The sequence below is a fragment of the Cupressus sempervirens genome, chromosome 5, assembly GCF_028749045.1.
Source record: "Cupressus sempervirens isolate cs-2001-9-10 chromosome 5, ASM2874904v1, whole genome shotgun sequence".
Classification (NCBI taxonomy): Eukaryota; Viridiplantae; Streptophyta; class Pinopsida; order Cupressales; family Cupressaceae; genus Cupressus; species Cupressus sempervirens.
The window spans coordinates 202,857,792-202,876,817 of NC_143122.1; the positions used below are offsets into that span (position 1 = coordinate 202,857,792).

At 35.7% G+C, this 19,026-nt stretch overlaps 1 protein-coding gene across 3 annotated transcripts in view; it reads left to right on the forward strand.

Annotated features, from left to right (window-relative positions):
- The window catches only part of MSH1 (MUTL protein homolog 1), a 255,585-nt gene that overhangs the window by 43,745 nt on the left and 192,814 nt on the right, over positions 1-19,026 (forward strand). For all 3 annotated transcript variants that reach the window (XM_089829144.1, XM_089829143.1, XM_089829145.1), the window contains exon 6: positions 4,452-4,499. In XM_089829144.1, the coding sequence (XP_089685270.1) occupies positions 4,452-4,499 (48 nt within the window). The remainder of the gene's footprint in view (positions 1-4,451; positions 4,500-19,026) is intronic.

The following is a 19,026-nucleotide window of genomic DNA, read 5'->3' on the forward strand; positions in this document are numbered from 1 at the left end:
CACGTGTGTCTTGCGATCTATGAACTGCATCTACTGGACTCCTCATGAACACCAACCAAGTGGTTTGTGATGGAATCTCATTCTCATCAATGTGAGAGATCCTCTAGCTCTACGTCCCATTGTGCTGCCAAGCTGTCTTTGTACACGTGTGTCTTGCGATCTATGAACTGCATACAACAACTAACTTCTCTGCTCTATTAGAGGAAAGTTTGTTCCTCTTAACAGAGTGGATAAACCACCCATCACCCAATTGGAGGTGAGCTTGTTCCTCTCAACATAGTGGATGAAACACCCAAGCACACAAGTACCCAAGAACCCAAGTACCCTTGATGTCCCCAAGCATCCAAGCACCCAAGTAGTGTGGTAGTGGGTGCGCCTATGGTACAATGATGCTTAGGTGGCGGTGGGGGTACTTTGGTACTCCAAGTACCCGACTCTAAGTGTTGCACACTATACATATAGAACATAAAATGCTAGTTATGAAATGATTTTCGATATAACATACCAAACTGAAATACTTGCACATGGCAAAATTGTGACACCAACTAGAATCATTGAACATTCAACATAGTAACATAGTACATACACAATAGTAACATTCATAAATCAAGATTCAAATAGAAATCTAAATTATCAGCAAATAAGATTTATTTTAGTTTTATCAAATATCAGTTATATCATAATAATAAAGATGACAACAATGAGTAGCATCATGCATGATATGAATCATGGTCAATACCAAAATGAGTAAAAATGTAGTGACAGGAAGCCTCTGATCATAAACCAAGCCAAATCCTCATCATTGGAACTATTGGACTCCTCACGTTCAGGTTCCGCAAAAGGAACACCAACCAACCCTACATCTTCTACTGCAATCTCATCCTCATCAATATGAGACAGATCCTTTAGCTCTACATCCTATCGTGCTACTAGGCTCTCTTTCTACACGTGTGCCTTGTGATCTATGATATGCAAGACACTGTGTATAACAACTAGCTTCTTCGCACTCTTAGAGGAAATTTTGTTCCTCTTAACATAGTGGATGAAGCTCCTAAGCACCCAATAAGAGGTAAGTTTGTTCCTCTCAACAGAATGGATGAATTACCCAAGCATACAAGTGCCCAAGCACCCAAGTATCCCTGACATCCCCAAACACGCAAGCACCCAAGTGGTTTGGCAGTGACGACAATATTGGGGTGGCGGCGAGGGTATTTTGGTACTCCAAGTACCCCTCTCTGGGACGCCCTTACATAAGGTATTCTTGGGTTTTGGGTAGGTTGCATGTCCGTGGTTTTAAAAGAAAAAAAAAAAAACACCTTTTTCTAAATCCTTTTGGTTGTGAAGCTTTTGTCCATATCGACATGGAAAAAACAGAAAAGCTTGAGGAAAAATTCAAGAAGTGTACTTTCATTAGATATTCTGGTTAACATTTATGGGATTATAAAATTCACAAAATAATTAAGAGTAGAGATACCATAATCAATGAAAAAGTGATGTATAAAGACTAGTTGCATGAAAAGAAATAGTAAAAGGAAAACACGTCACACGATGCTTAATGAAATACCCATAAATGTAGGGCCAAAGGTGTTAGAAAATCAATATATTTGACAACTTGAACGTGATGTTCCTCAAACTCTTCAAAGACTGTCTAAAAGGATAAGTAGATCCCTTGAACGATACTTTCCTTATATTATGTCTTGTTGACTGATTTTGGGTGAATAGAAAGTTATGTTGGAGCAGTTCAGGTGGAAACCAAAAATAGGTTGGAGCAAGAAATGAAAGAGGAGATGAAATCCTTAGTAGACTTGGAACTTATTTCAATTCCTAAAGGTAAAACAACATTGCCAAACAAATAGGCTTATAGGCTCAAGGAAGAACATGGAGGTTAGAAAAGGTATAAGATCATATTAGACTTGTGATAAAAGGATTTAGACAAAAGGAAAGTATAGCTTTTGATGAATATTTTCTTTCGTTGTTAAAATGACTTCAATAAGAACTATCCTCAGTCTTGTGGATACACGAGTCTTGCATCTTGAACAACTAGATGTAAAAACAACTTTTCTCCATGAAGATATTTACATTCGAAAACCGCAAGAATATAAGATTAAAGGTGACAATGACTTAGTGTGCAAGTTAATGAAGATCTTGTAGAGCTTGAAATACACACCCCAACAATGGTATTTGAAATTTGATAGTTTTATGAATGGACAATTTTACGATTTATGTCATTATGTCATTCTAATTACTTTCTTTATTTTAAGAGATTGGATGATGGTAGCTATATTGCCTATTATTATATGTTGATGACATGCTTGTTGCTAGTTCAACTATGCAACATTATGCATAAAATAGCAAAGTAATATTCTATGAAGGATTTGGGTGCAGTTGAACAAATCATTGGAATGAAAATAATAAGTGTCAAGAAATATCATGCATTAACATTGTCTCAAAGTGATTATATAGAGGATAGTGTTGATTTTTTTTTAAATACAGGATATAAAACCAGTTAGTACACCTTTTCTCCATCATTTTAAGTTGACTAAGGAGATGTGTTCCTAGACATAAGAGGAGATGCATGATATGTCCAAGGTTCTAGAATACACACGCTTCTGCAGTTGGTGGCTTGATGTATGCCATAGTGTGTACAAGGCTAATATTGCACATGCAGTGGGAGTTATGAGCAGATATATGAACACTATTGGAATGCAACAAGTTAGATTCTCTATTATTGGAGAGATACTACTACTTAGGCATTATGTTTTGGAGGTTCCAACTCTACTCTTCAAGGATATGTTGATTCAGATTTAGTAGGTTATATTGATAGTAGGAGAAGCACCGCAATTTACGTGTTTATTGTAGTTGGAACTACAATTGGTTTTATGATTACAAAAGGTTGTCGCACTTTCCATAACAAAAGAATAGTTTTCTGTTACAGAGGCTGGTAAAGAGATGATTTGGTTATAAAGATCCATGGAGTAATTGGGCATGCAACAGGAGAAGAGCAGCAGGTTTTTCAATAATAGTCAAAGTGCCATTCATCTTGCAAATAAATCAGTTTTTTACTCTTAAGACGAAACATCTTAGGTACCATTTCATATTATTAATTTTGGATGACAGAAAGCTGAAGTTGGAAAAGAAACACACTAGCCAGAATCTTGCAGATATGTTTATCAAGGTAGTAACTCAAGAGAAACTGATATCCTGCTCAGTCTATACACGATAAGTGTGGAAATGAGAAACAAGCCAAGCCTAGGTGTGTCAATCAAGTGGGAGCTATCAGTGCAGTGGTGTTGCTATAGGATTAGTCTTCAAGTGGGAAACTGGTGGTATGTGGTGATTGATCATGCTGCTGGGTTTAAATATTGGTGAATTTGTCAGCTGTATTTTTCCCTCAGATCAATTACAGGTAGTGCAGTGGGAAATGGTTGACCATTATTTAATAAAGTATTCATATATTATTTGGGTATGTATACCGACCTTTGTAAACCACCAAGAAGGTGTTAATAAGTAACCATCTAATGTGAGATATCATCAGATTGTAATTTGTTCTTTGTCGGATATTAAAGGAAAGTGGATGGTTTTTATCCGTGGATATAGCTCACATTGGGTGAACCATGTTAAGTCAGTGTGTTATTGTAAATTGTTATAGCAATTGTTATATCGCCTCGTTTATTCTACATAATATTTAATATTTAATATTGCTCCAGTCTGCCTAAACTCTAACATAATTAATTTTTCATACAGATGATGATCTGATCTGTTGATAGAATGGAGTAAAGCTTGATTGTTTAGGAATCCCTTCTCCCACACATGAAATGACCTTTGAGGAAGGGCTTTTAGGAGGAGAGAATGAAACAATAAGTTGAAGAAAACACTGATAACATGTGCAGCTGATGGTTGTTTCCAGCAATAACCCGATAAAGGGGCCAAACACATCTTTTTATCGTAAATAAAAACTTTGAATTGAAGAAAGTGACCTTTCTACATTCTTAAAGTGGGAACAACTTGTTAGAAAATGTAGTTGAGGACATTCACAACATGTGGACCTGATGGCTATTTTCAGGTAAAATTTCACGAATGAGAGTAATGGGTCTTTTAGAATGCACTGTGTCTCTACCTTGCCACGTGCTCCCAAAGACAGCTATAGAGTGAGTGACAGTGATTGTCAAGGCCAGTCAACCAAAATGCTCTGACAACACTATCAGATTATCAATAGAAGCACTCAAACTTAATAAATAATTATTTGGTGTGCTTTTTAAATTCTTCCTTGTTGCTTCTTGAATTTAATGGGAAATTGTCTTAGTTCAACTGACTTAATCATTCTCTACTTTTTCTTCTGGCTATGAGATACACCTGTTAAATAAGCAATTTAAAGCATCTTGATGAAAACTGAGATTAACTGGCCATTGTGGGTGTCGAAATGATTGTGTGCTGTTGCCTAAAATTTGCAGAATTTGCGACAAACACTTGATGAGCTAGCTCGAAATGGATTTTCGGTGGTGAGTTACATACTAATGGCTTTCCCTTCAAAGAAGTTTGTATCAACTAGAGTGGTTTCTATTTTTCTATTAACTCAACTTGCTAGAAGCAAGCTTGTGTATTATGAAGTATTGTATTTTCTGGTAGTGTGCGTTTGATTTTATACAGCTTCTGGAAAGTCTAATGTTCTTATTTTTGTATTTAAAAATAAATGAATATGTATAACTGTAGTGCTTTGATACTCTTTCTGGAGTTCCAGTAAAATGTTTATGCTCATCCATTGTTCAGAATTTAGAAATGTAATCTCGATTTACTATGCATATATGAAAGTGCCATTAGAGAATAGTTTAATGGTTTACTACTGCTTTATGTTGCAAGGGATTAGATATACTAGAAAGATTTTTTTTTGGAGACTGGAAGTTCCATGCAAGCTTGCTAGTTTTTTGATTATTATAATTTCTGTTGCTTGCATGCTTGATTTTGTAAAACTTGTGGTAAAACTAATAGCTTATTTTTTGTAATTTGTAAGTCAAACTTAATATGGACATGTGCAGTGCATTTGTGCTATTCAATAAATTCCAATGACGCTCATACCTTTTTATTACTCACATATGTAATTTTGAGGTTGTATATAGCTATATGAAAAGTGCAGCTAGCAGTTCAATGGTTTATTGCTGTTAATGCTCGAAGGTGCAAGGCCCCTGTTATAGGTTTAAGGGACCTAGTTTTATGTGAAAAGTGCAGCTAGCAGTTCAATGGTTTATTGCTGTTAATGCTCAAAGGTGCAAGGCCCCTGGTATAGGTTTAAGGGACTTAGTTTTACATTATTTCCAGGTTTTGCAGGTACCTGATCTATTGTTCTTATTACTGGACCCAGGTAAAATGGGTATTGGTCCTTTTTCTACAATATTGCACACAACTGAAGATGTTGAGAACACCCTTGGAGTAAATCAGGGTTACTAGGTCTCACCCATATTCTTCGACTTTATGTTGATGAAGATCTCATAAAAAATGTTGGAATATGATTGGTTGCTTTCTTTTTGGGACTTTCATTGACTTTCAGTCTTGTGCTGACTCTTTTCTTCCAATTTCTTTGTATGACACAGAGCGTTAAAACACAATATTTCTTGGTACAAATCATGGGGATCATAGTTTACAAGTCATTCTTGGAAAGACTAATTGAGTGTTAAAGTATCAGACTGAAAACTTATATTATTTATGTGTTCGCTGTATATTACAAAGTCAGCGGTTTACAATATCTTATATGTCCACGGCTTTATTTAGGAGTCACGACCGATAGCCGTGACTCATATTTTAGTCACGTCTATCGGACATGACTTCACGTAAACTAATGTTTGACAAACGTCGAGACACATAACTAAGGTGATAATGCCAACACCTGAATTCATCGATGAAGGAGATTATAATATAACGATGAGAGGTGATTAGATTATTCGCAACTTGTTTATGTATTCATATTTATATTTTAGGATATATATATATATATATATATATAAAATTATTAAATATCTCAACTATATAGAATAACATAAATCAATATAAGAGTTATTAATAACTCTTCAACTAATCTATACATTAACACTCCCTCTTAGATTAGTAGGGTATACATGTATAAGAGATCTTTGATCAGAAGACTTCTTTTATCCAATGTCAAATATAAAACATTGTAACAAGTGAGAGTTTGGCCTACAAGAATATCAATTTCATGATATTCACCAATCTCTCAAAAGCAATGGCCTATCAGAAACATCAACTTAATGATGATCACCAAATGCTCAGTGTGGTAATGGCCTATTCAAATATCAAGGCATGATATACACCAAGTACTGAAAATATATCAATACAAACAACTTGTAGATAATCAAATTAATGATATCAACCGCCTAGTTTTTTGATTTACAAGATAAAGCCCTTACATGAAACACTTTCACAAAAAATGAATAATCAATTTCTCGGAGACATGTCCTCAGATTTTACAATCATACCAAGTTCTTTACGGAAAAGTTCCACCTTCGCCTTAGCAAGTGGTTTGGTAAGAATGTCTGCAATTTGATCCTTTGTACTAATATATTCCAGCTTGATTACATCTTTCTCAACCATGTCTCACACATAATGGTAAGGTATCTCGATGTGTTTTGACTTGTTATGAAACACAGGATTAAGAGATAGCTTGATGTAGCTCTGGTTGTCACAATAAATAGTAGTAGGTGGAAGAGGCTTCCCAAATAATCCAAATAGAAGTTTCCTCAACCATACAGCTTCTCTTGCTCCCATAGATGCAGCTATGTACTCGGCTTCTGTAGAACTCTGTGCTACTAAAGACTACTTTGGACTAAACCAAGATATCATTGTTGAGCCCAATGTGAAACAACATCTTGAAGTGCTCTTACGATTCTTTGAATTTCTTGCCCAATCAGAATCTGTATATCCCTTCAAATTTAATTCAGTTTTAGAGTATTTGAGACCATATCCAATAGTACCATTGAGATATCTGAGAATGTGCCTTGCTGCCACCAAATAAGTTTGTTTAGGTTTGCACATGAACTGACTGAGAACATTTACAGCATAACAAATGTCAGGTCTTGTGTTCACCAAATACATTAAAGAACCAATTATCTGTTGATATAAAGTAGGATCAACACTTTCAGAATTTTCAGTTGCTTCTTTTAGTTTCAGGAGATTTGTTTCCATAGGAGTTTTCATTGCCTTGCTATCCAACATGCCAAATTTGTTAAGTAGATCCAGAGTGTACTTGCCTTGATTTAGAAAGATCCCTTTAGAATGCTGCCATACTTCTAGTCCTAAGAAGTAGTGTAGTATTCCTAGATCTTTCATTTCAAATTCAGATATGAGAGCTTGTTTACATTTTTCAATTAGATGATCTTCTCTTGTAATCAAAAGATCATCAACATATAAAACCATAATTAACATATCCCCCTGTATTACTTTGTAATATAATTTTGGATCTGCAATGTTTTTAGAGAGGTCAAGTTTGGTTAGATGCTGATCTATCCATTAATACCAAGCTCGGGGAGCTTGTTTCAATCCATATAAGGCCTTTTTCAATTTGCATACATGAGTTTGTTTATTGTACACTTCAAATCCTTCTGGTTGTTCAAGATAAACTTCTATGACACCATTCAAAAATGCAGTTTTTACATCCATTTGATGAATTTTCCATCCCTTGGATGCAACAATGGCTAACACAGTTCTGACTGAGGTATATCTGGCTACTGGAGCAAAAGTTTCATCATAGTCTATTCCTTCCTTTTGGGAGAATCCTCTAGCAACAAACCTAGCTTTGTATTTGTCAATACTTCCATCTGCAACATGTTTTATTTTGAATAGCCATTTGGAGGAAACAACTGATTTATTTTTCGGTCTAGGAACAATATCCCAAACATTGTTGGAACAGAGACACTCACGTCTTCACTAGCCGTGGTCTGGGCATCCTCTTCCACACACGGGTGCCGGCAACTCCTTAGGCAGGTGACAGCCGGGTTAATACTGAGGCAAGCTGTGGAAGACTTGAGACCGGGTATTGGGTTTGTTACTGTAGTCAACATCTTCAACATCTTCGGGCATCTCCAAAAACTCGGTCAGTCTGATGCAAGTAGAGCCAACCTTGGCAACAGTGTTATATATATGGGAGTTGACATATGCTGGGCGGCACATCAGATACGGGTCTCTTTTTCCTTGCTACTATATTCTGACATCATTGTTAGCCATTCTCTGATCTTTAATGGTTGTTTGTTCATTTAATATCCTACACTGCTAAGGCATCGAAATTTCAAGTTTAGTCTGATACCATTTAGTGAATTGAAATGTTATGAGTTAAATGCAACAGTTCCTAGTATAGAAACTATTAAGTTGTGTTCAAATTGTTCAAGGTATTGTTCTGAAGATACTAGCGGTTGAGGGATAACTGTTGCCATATTACCAGTTCCAGATCAGAACTTCTTGATTAGAATCAGCCTAGAAAATTACAGGGGTATTGGAGTGTATTCAAATTGTTTGAGAATTGTTTGATTGAATTTCCTTCAGCTTTATAGATTCAACAATTTTATCAAAACTTAAGTGCAGATTATTACTTTGCTGAGTCACGCCATCAAGGAAAACAAGTGAATACAGGGACACAAAACCCGTGGAATGTCGGGAAACCAAAAGCGCGCGGAATTGAAAGTGTGCAGGGTGGAGGGCTGTAGATAGGAGTTGGATGTTGTATAGGCAACAAGAATAATTCCAAATACCGGGAGGTGTACTATGCTCTACGAAGAAGTAAGGTAGATCAGGTACCAACAACGAGGGCTTGGGAGGAGACAACTACTAGATTAGCCAATAGTAGAAGCTAGGTTGGCCACACAGTAATCAGCTTGGGAGATTGAGTGAGAAGCACTCATTGCTGAGAGGGAGATAGAGAAGGCAACATTTATATCTCTGTTGGGGGACGTAAAGAGAGAGTTAGATGCAAAGGGGGTGGAGTTTCGAAACATAGCTAAGATGATGAAGAGAGCATTAGAACTTCAGATGTAGGCTAAGGTGGTGTTACTTCTTGATATGGTCACAGTTTTAAAACTTCAAGTTCAGAGTTTTTGAACCACTTCGAACTGACGTTCGAAGTAGTTCAAAGTGGTTCGATGGTTCAGAAGTTCAAGGTGGCTTATTGGTTCAGCTTGCAGATTCAAATCTTGGGTTCGAATCACAGATTTGTTAATTCAGAAAAGTTCAAAGCCTAGCCCCAGTTCATGATTCAAGGTCAATACGTAAGTTCAGAGGTTACAATTTGGGAGGCATCCTAGTCAAGGGACAGAATACTTTCATGGTTTAGGTCCAGGCTTACGGTTGTTAAGTTCAATGATTCAGAGAAAAGGTATAAGGATCATTTAATCTAAGTTCAGAGGACTCCACAAGAAGTTTCACAGTTTCCAAATTCAGTTTCGGATGTTGAACCTCTTTTCGAACTTCAGTAGTTCAAAGTAGTTCAGAATGGTTTAATGGTTCAGATAACCCATCCCGTAGGTTCAATATAAATGAAGTTCAGATTCTGGTTTCGAAATGCAGAAGTGTTAATTCAGGAAGGTTCAAAGTCCAGCTTTAGTTCATGATTCAGAGTCAGTACAGAAGTTCAAATGTTGTAATTTGGAGATGCATCTTTGTCAAAGAATAGAATACCACCATGGTGAATCACCAAAAGTGTCTTAATTATGAAGCTTAGCGTTCAAGCTCAAAGATAGATTCAACCCGAAGATGGTATCCTTTCCTCATTTTCAAGTCAAATCTATCTGATCCCAAAATTATCCTCGTAATAAAAGATGCACAAGACTTGGTGCTTAAAAGTCACATATTGACTTTTTGGATGCTAACACAAAGAGATCATGTTTTGTGTGACCTCAAGATCCGTGGCAACATTTCATATGATTCGTTAATATTTCTGGAGTTCAATAGAGAGGACAGTGCCCGTGAGATAAACACGTTAAGATATTACATATCAGTATGGAGGAATAACAAAATATAGAAGCCGAGAAAGAGTTATGTGGATAAAGAGTGGAAGCCCGCAGGTGCATTGGAGTATTTAACTAACAAATGCAGATGAAAAAGGGCCATGGGTTTTTGAGAAGATTATAAGGGGATAATATAGTCGTTGCAGATGAACCAGTACAGATGAAGCAACATAAGTCATTGAAGCTTTGGACACTCTTTGTGGACTTGGAGGGGAGTCTAGGAACATTAGAGTTGGAATGTGCGGTATATGAATAAATACCAGAGTTAAAGATTGCCACTCCACAAATTATTATAAATTATGCGTATTTGCTAGAGGAGGATAAATACTTTGAGGATGCATTCAAGGTACATGAAAGAGGTGTCAAAATCTTCGAATATCCACATGTGATGGATATATGGACAACTGTTGAACTGGGGTATTACTGGCACAACCTCTGTTACCATTTGGTATGCCAAACGTTTGATAGAATGCCTGCAGGGAGAGATGTGTTAATGGCCACTCCTTTGATGTGTTCGGGCCTCACTTGATGGCTGCGAGTATTGCTTCAAGATTTCAATAATGAATGCTATGTGATACAAAGATAGAAGAACATAACACTCATATGGCATAAATGAAATCGGTTCCTCTAGTGTAATAGTAATTTGTTGGGATCAATCTTTGAAATGCTGGAGAAGCTTGAGGTTGCGAGGAAATTGTGGGAGCCAGTGTTTAAAAGAATGCATTTTGTCACGAAATACACAATGTTAGAAGAGATGTTAGAGAGAAATAATGTTGCAGACCAGTAAATGTAGGCAGCATAGAAGCCGGGGCACAAGAGAAAGTTGGTCAACTTCAACTTTTAGAGATCTCAAAGAAGTTTCCACAGAAGATGGAAGCACTAGAGTGCACCTAATAAACTTGGAAGGAATGAATACTTTTAGCATCTGTGAAATGCTAAGTCCTATCTGGCTCCACGAACAAAAATTCCCATTTGAAGGCATGTGATCCCAATGTGGCAGAATTGAATCAGGACATTTTTTCAAGCCATCAACCGAGGATATGGTTTAGCATCTCATGGAAATTGAAATAAAAAAATAGAGGTGGAAAATCATTAACCGGCACCTGTCAATTGATTCCATACACTTGTCCAAAATATATATATAGCCACATAAAGATGTTAAAACCTTGGCTAATAATCTATGGAGATTCTCACATAGGCAGATATTGCAAAACTGAAAGTCATCGAAATCATTTTGGAAAAGATTATTATTGATGAAAATAAACTTTAGTAAAGTTTATGAAGGAAAACCGACGGAGGAGGAAAATAAAAAAAAAGTTTCTACGGGAATGATTCTAAATGATATTGATTTTCAAGAATCAGTTATAGAAACTGAAAAGACATGGGAAAGAACAAATAAAAGAAGCCAAGGGCAGATAGGCAAAGGGTTTTTTTCCATTCTTCTAGCTTCCGATTGTAGACTTTGTGCTCCAGAAGGGAAGGAGATTCTGCAAATTATTCCATTTTTTTTGAGAGGCTGTGAGAGGTAGAGCATGGGTTATTTCTTTTTTCTAGAACTGTGTGTTTGATTTAGAGTTAGGATTTTAATGGTTGATGTAACATTGTGAAAGAAGTTTCTGTCTTTCTTAGAACAGTGGTTTGGTTGTAATGTGCACAAGATACTTTGTGATCTTTTGCAGTCAGGGAAGGGAGACTGAGGGTTAAGTATATCAGAACTTTGATTATGGTGTATTTTCCCTCCACTGATTATGAACCTTGTGTCATGTTTAGTTTTCTCTGAATTACATTTCAATATCGTTGTTTTCTTGTTACATTATCAGTTCAAATATCTTTAAAAGCTTTGATTTTCAATTCTCTCAAGAGAACGGAAGACATTTTCTCATGTTTACTATGCAATGCAGCGTTCAATAAATGAACTTTGTGTCATCTACTGCTCCTTGCTTTTCTTTTCTTTAGGCTTTTAGGTTTCGCATCTACTCTGTTTACGGGTAGATGTCTGTTGTCCTTTTATGCTTTCTGGTAAAAGCATTTACATTTAATTCATTGTATATTTTATACGGGGAGCTGTACCCGATAAAAATTTAGAGGAAGGTTATCAATCCCATGATAACCTATCCAACTATTGGTGTCGATTTGTCCTTTCACTTGGGCATTCAGGGTTGGATTTCCACACATTTTCTCGAAGGACAATCTGTTCACTAACAGGTGGATTTGGACACTCGGACGCAATAGATACATGAGTTGCGGGCACATCTGAATGAGTTACGGGCACAAAGGACATCTACTACAGGGGCCCTACCGGGGATGCACCCATCTTCTTCTTAGTTTGTTTTGAGTCTTGATGTACTTAGTAGTTTAGTTGTCTCTATTTTGTCATTCGGAGATGACTTTTCTTTTGGGGGGGGGATGATGTTGTCGGTAAAAACTATATTACAGTCGACGGGATTAGATAGTCTTTGAAAGGTTGTGTGACGATTGAGTCACCCCTTCGGAAAGTATATGTACATCATCTAAATGGAATTATGAAGCATCATGGTACTCATGGTTGTATACTCTGCAAATACGAAAAAAGTACGTGTTCTGTGTTACATTGTAGTCTCTTAATGTAATAACTATCCGTTTACCGTGTATGGTAAACAACAATCCTTAAGCTTCATGAAATACCACATCTCAACTAAAAATAAGACCATTGGCATCAACATCAATCAATCGATAAGCCTTATGTGCATCATTGTACCCTGTGAATATCAATTTTTGAGTTTTGGAATTTAATTTCGTGCGTTTGGCATCCAGAATCCAAACATAAGTTATAGAGCCAAAAACCTTCAAATGATTTATTTTTGGCTTTCTTCTAGACCAAGCTTTCACTGGCGACATCTCCTTAACGACCTAGATCAATTTTGCCTAGGTCCAGTATTAAGAAGCATAATAGACTAGGTACCTGTAATAGAATCAGTCTATTTTACATTATTATGAACCATTCAAGGTCATCAAGTGTATTGGCAAGGTGGCTAACAAGGTGGAATTACTAGTTGACAACTGGGTAAATAATGTTTTCCATTTGTCTCATCTCAAGAAGGTGATTGGACATAGTTTGATACTGTCTCTAGTGCTTTCACCTCTTGATAAGGAGGAAAAATTAGTTTTGGTGCCTAAGGCTATTGTTGACACTTGAGAGAGGAGACTATTGGGGAATATTTGGTGAAGAGAAAGGATTTATCCATAGAGGATGCTGCATAGGACAGTGAGCACATCTTGCAACACTTGGAGTTCAACTTGCTTGAGGGCAAGCAATCTTAGGGAAAGCGAACAATAATGGCCCCTCCTTAGTTAGTTTGGTTACTAATGGAGGTTGGCTTGGCCTATTACATGATTTTTGTAGAGATAGTGCATAGTCCCTTATAGGAGCTTGTGCAACTACACATGGGCTTTGCGAGCCAATTTTACTAGTTGGGACAATCTCCTAGATTTTAGGGTATATGTGAGTGACAACTTTCATAGTGAGAATGAGTCTATCTAATTTTGAGTGGCATATATGTATTCAATCAATTTTTTTTTGTGAAGATGAAAGGAGAATCTTGTAACTTCTATCAACTATTGGAATTCATAAACAATGTCATTGCATAGCGGTATATGCATGATACATGTCATTGACACTGGCGTCGTTTCATATAAAATGATTGTTGGTTTGGTATTTTCCTTTTCTCATTAGGCCTCTCCATTTCTTTGTCTTATGTTCCTATTAGATGATGACTTGGCAACTATTCTAATTATTTGTTCATATGATGTATTTGTTATTGTTGTGGTGACCAATAAATGATGAGTTTTTTGAGTGGCAAAATATCGACAATTTTGGTGTTGTGGGGATTAGTCTCTCTTTTTTGGTGGATGCCTTTTATCAGCGTGTGCGAAGGATATACGTTTGGTTTTGCCTTTTATCAACATGTGTAGAGGATATGCATTCTATTTTTGAACAGCTAGATATTTCTTGATGGTGTTTATTACTCTTCTCTAGTTGTATTCAATATAGTTTTTCTCCTCTGTGGTTATTGTCAATACCGCTGGAGTTACTAAATTTTCTTCAGGAACTGTATTAAGCCACTATCTTATTATAATTTTATTATAAAGGAATGGTGTTGAAGTTGTGTAATACCATTATTTCGAGTAATTGCTTGCTTAGGCTGTAGGAGTTTCTTGTATTCATCGCGATGCATCTGTGTACAAAAGCTTGACGGCACTATTGCAATATTGGCGTGGTTTAAATTATTCGAATAGAACAGATCATTTCTTTGACATGACTGTAGTGAGAGTGATTCAAAAGAATGAATTAGAGACGTTTGATGACTTAGAGAAGAAACCCTCTTCCTTTCGCCGCTTCTCATTCGGATTGGCGTCAATATTCAATTAACAGATAAATGCTTAATTTTACATAACGAGATATCTGTTTTATTCTATAAATTAATTGCTGCATTATTCATGAAGGGTCAATTGGATATGAATCATATATTTGTTGTCTCCTATATTCGAGATTCTTTCTATTTGTGTAAATATCTGCATAAATATTAGGGAAAGAGTTTTGCACTAAAGGTGATTGGTTGCTAGATCATTTTCTTTTTTTCTCATGATCTGGAGATATCCGTGAGAGTTGTGTTCATCTCAAGGAAGCAACTCTTTCTTCTTTCTTTAAGGAGGCATTTGTTGGGAATATCTTCATGAAGGATATGGCGGCAAGGCCAAGAGTGAACAATGGTCTTGGTTTGACTCTTGCCCCCTTTTGCTAGCAAGACATCTATTCATGATTGCAATTCCTCTCTGGAGATTTCCCTTGTGCAATATCTCATAAGGAGTTGTCCTTTTCAATAAAGGACAACATGTTTGATGTAGTGGCAAAAGCAACAAGTAATTATAATAAGTAGTTTGCTCAAATTTATGTATAAATATTCTCTTTTCCCATAATATAATTGAAATTGTTTCTTTAGAATAATTGTATATTTCAAATTTGATGCCTATGGAAATCAGATTGCTTGGCGATTATCTGTAAAGGCTGATATATATTAGTTTTTGCAGACATAAGAGTTTGCCACTTATTCTATTTGGACGGATGTCTTTATTTCATCTGTTTTTTCTTTTTGATAAAGTTAGGAAATTTTTGCAATGTTTAATTTATGATTCAACTTATTATGTGTGTTGGGTATGGTGTGTGTATGCGCTATTCTTGTGATCATAGATGTGCAAGGATTCTCAAGCGTTTAGATTTATTCACTTTGTGTGCGAAAAGATTTATTGAAATAATGGTCTGACATCAAGATAAAGATTAGCATCAATAAAAAGGAGCTTTGGTACGATCTATGGGATATTCTTAAGGTAATCCTTTTATTTGCATATTATTGTATGACATCGATTTTAAGATGATGATGATTTGTTGAATGAACAACCATAAACAAGAACATTTTATGTTTGGAGCCGTCAATTATGATTATATCATGTGTATGCTAACTTGACCTTGTGCAAGGCTTGTGATTAGTCTGGCACATTATCTGGAAGATCGCAGTTCTCATTTTCTTTTATGGTAACATTCTTATTGAAAAACACATTTTGTTCAACAAGTTCTATGATTATCATATGAAAGTTGGGCTGCATTCTTTTTATGTGTGTTGAGATCAAACTTAAAAGAAATAAGTATTTTATGATTTTTGTATCTAATTCGAAAGAGAATATATCTTTGCGTTGACCTCTATGATAAGAGGGTCTCATGAGTTGTAATAAATCTCTCTTGGTTGTAGGGTGCAAGGGGATGGTGAGAGATTATGCTATGCTATTTGCAGTCTTGATACTAAATTGGTGGCACTTTACTAAAAGGGGAAGATCATATTTAGAGAGAGACTATTTAGCTTCGGAGGGAGATTACATGACAGAGGGAGATGTCCAACCCTTTGCAAGTTTATGCAATATTTAGCCATCTTATTGTGGTGATTTTGTTGTCCTTGCTAAGAGGGGGTCTTTGTTAATAGAAAATCTCAGTTATTAAAGTTGTCCTTGTTGAAAAGGAGTCTCTATTAAGAAAAAATCTCAGTTATTAAAGTTGTCCCTGCTTAGAGTCTTTGTTAAGAGAAAATCTCAGTTACTAAAGTTGTCCCTCTTGAGAGGGAGTCTCCGTTAGGAGAAAATCTCAATAATTAATGCTATCTTCTCTGAGAGAAGTTTGAGATGAAAGCCCTTGTATCACCCTTTGTGAGTAGGTATGATGGATCACCCTCTTCGAGTAGGCATGGTGAAAATATATTCTTTTCTAGGAGAAGTCTGAGTTGAAAGCCCTCGTTCCACTCTCTGTCAGTAGGTACGATGGACCACCCTCTGCGTATAGGCATGGTGGAAATGTATCCTTCTTTTGGGAGAAGTTTTGAGATAAAAAATCTGCATTCTACCCTCTGTGAGCAGGCATGGTGAAAGTCATATGTATGACTCCAGTCTATGTGCTTATGATGTAACTATGGTGGATTATGTTATGCTGAGATAACATATGCTATGTGAATTTTCCATCTTTGGCTGCAACTATGTGTCCATGCTTGACTAAAGATCCCTCTCTTGCATAGAGGGAGTGTTGAAGTTTTTAGCTGTGATAGAGATCATTATCTTTAATTTTATGATATTGAAATATGTTTGTTATGATCGTTTTGGTCATCTTCAGTTGAAAGAGATATTTGTAATTATATTGAAGTTAATATTATGTAAAAAGATGTGTCATACGTCACCCAAAAAGATGTGTATGGAAATATGAAGTGTTGAATATTTGGAAATATGAAGCGTCTTAGTTTTGGGACTCAAAGAGACCTTTGTGTGAAAGATGAAGAGTCATATGCAATCTATTATATGTGATTGCTTGGTATATTGTAGATCAGTAAAGTTAAAGCCTTGTACTCAAACATTTATTAAATAAAAGATATTTATTTCTGGCATAGCTGGGTTTTTCCCTTCAAGTGGAAGGGTTTTCCCAAGATAAATTTTTGAGCCTTTTGTGTATAGTTTTTACTCTTCTTTGTTGCTGTTTATCTAATCTTTGGGCAAAAACATTAACACTTTCTGAAGTTGATTCTTCATCCTTGTATGCTGTTATTAGTTTCAGAATATTATTAGCTTGGTACGATTTATATTTGTTCAAAATCTAGTCAACTAAATTTCAATCTCCCTTCTGTTGGCATTTGGTTTTGTTGTCAATAATTTCAATATTTGTATTTTTATTTTTCATTGCATCCTTTCTTTCACAAAGAACCCCAACGACTTGCACATTTCCAATTCTTATTTCAGATCCCTCCTTATAATTCTGTTCTAAATTCGCTCTAGATCTCCTCTACTTCCTTTTCTCTTAGTTACCGGATTCGTGCCCTAGAGGCTGGATCTAGATCCGTGGCTAGATTCATCCAGATTTTTAAATTTTTTTTTTTTTTTTAGAATTTAGAATTTTTATAGATTATTTTCTTATAATCATTATGGATTTGATCCATAGATTCATACTAGAATCATAGATTTATACTATGAAATGATTTAGAATCAAAGATTCATACTATGAAATGATTTAGAATCATAGATTCATACTTTGAAATGATTTAGTTTTAGAATTATTTATATTTCTCTCATTTTTTAGTATATATATATACACACACACACACACACACACACACACATGAATCCTCCACGAATCATAATTGGAAAAAAAAAATCATAAATCCACAGATCTGATTCACGTGCCTGAATTGGATTCGTTTCACGAATCGGTAACTAAGCCTTTTCTCCATTCCATTTGATCCTCCTCTTTTATATCTTTTGTAAGGAATGGTTGAGCCTCCTCACCATGTCTAGCATCACCACATTTTGAAAGTCTCACAACCCTTCATCTTTTAAAAGAGTCACTTCCTTACTTTCTTCCCTTTTTTTTGTACCTTCCTTTAATCCTTCCTTAATTCTTATGTTCCTCTTTTTCTTTCCTCTATGTTCCCCTCAAATGAAGTACTCTTCTCTCTTTTTTATATCTCATTTTGAGGGAGACAACTATTGTAATCACACCTTTTGACCATTTGTTTAACTTATCTAATTTTAATTTTATTTTTAATATTTTTAATTTGATGATTATTATTTATTGTTTAATCCTATTTCAACTAGGGGGCATGACAAAAATAACAATTGTTGCCTCCAACCGTTTAAACTTTTGAAGCTGTGAAATATAATACTCTTAAAACCACATTAATCACACTGGCTGTCACTAACTTCTAAATGGAAGCCATGTCTTCATAAAATGAATATCTTACCTTTCAACAATAAAAAAATATGCACTTGAAGCTGCAAGTTACGCCAAAGATGAAAACTTAAATTTTTTAAATTTTGGTGATGGAGGGTTGCTTGTGAGCCTGGATGCTCTTACATCATATTTTTTCATTGTCTTAAATTTTTCTCTTTATGATTTTGAGTTTTACAAGTTAAAAAACAAGCTCGTTCATTCTGGGACAGTTATTTGATATTGGCTTTAAAACTGGAGGGAAAGTTGTGTACATAAGGCATCTTCTCCAATTGTTCCACTGCCTGTTAGCTACTAAATTTGTTACTGTATTATCTTTCCCCTCTGTGTACCAGTATGAGATCACGAAACTAAACTGTTAACCTTTTCATTTCTTGAATGAAATTGTTTGTTTGTTAGCCATTTCATGAGCTCTTTTTTATAGCTTTATCAGCTCCACTGCTTGCCCTTAATCTATAGTCTCTAACTTCCATTTTTATTAGCAAGTTGTATTCCTTATAATAGAGTGACTTCTTGTGGCTTCTGTGTCTTTTGATTCCAAATTGGACCTCAAGAATTAACATTGATTACTCATCATTGTCCTCTCTAATGATCCATTCCTTCTTTGCCAATCCCATTTTGCCTGCTCTATCAAAATTGGACTTAAGCTCAATCTATAGGAAGTTTCTTCCATCCATCTATGGGACTTTTTAGTCCATTGCCAACAAAGATATTGCAAGGTTGCATCCTTTTTTT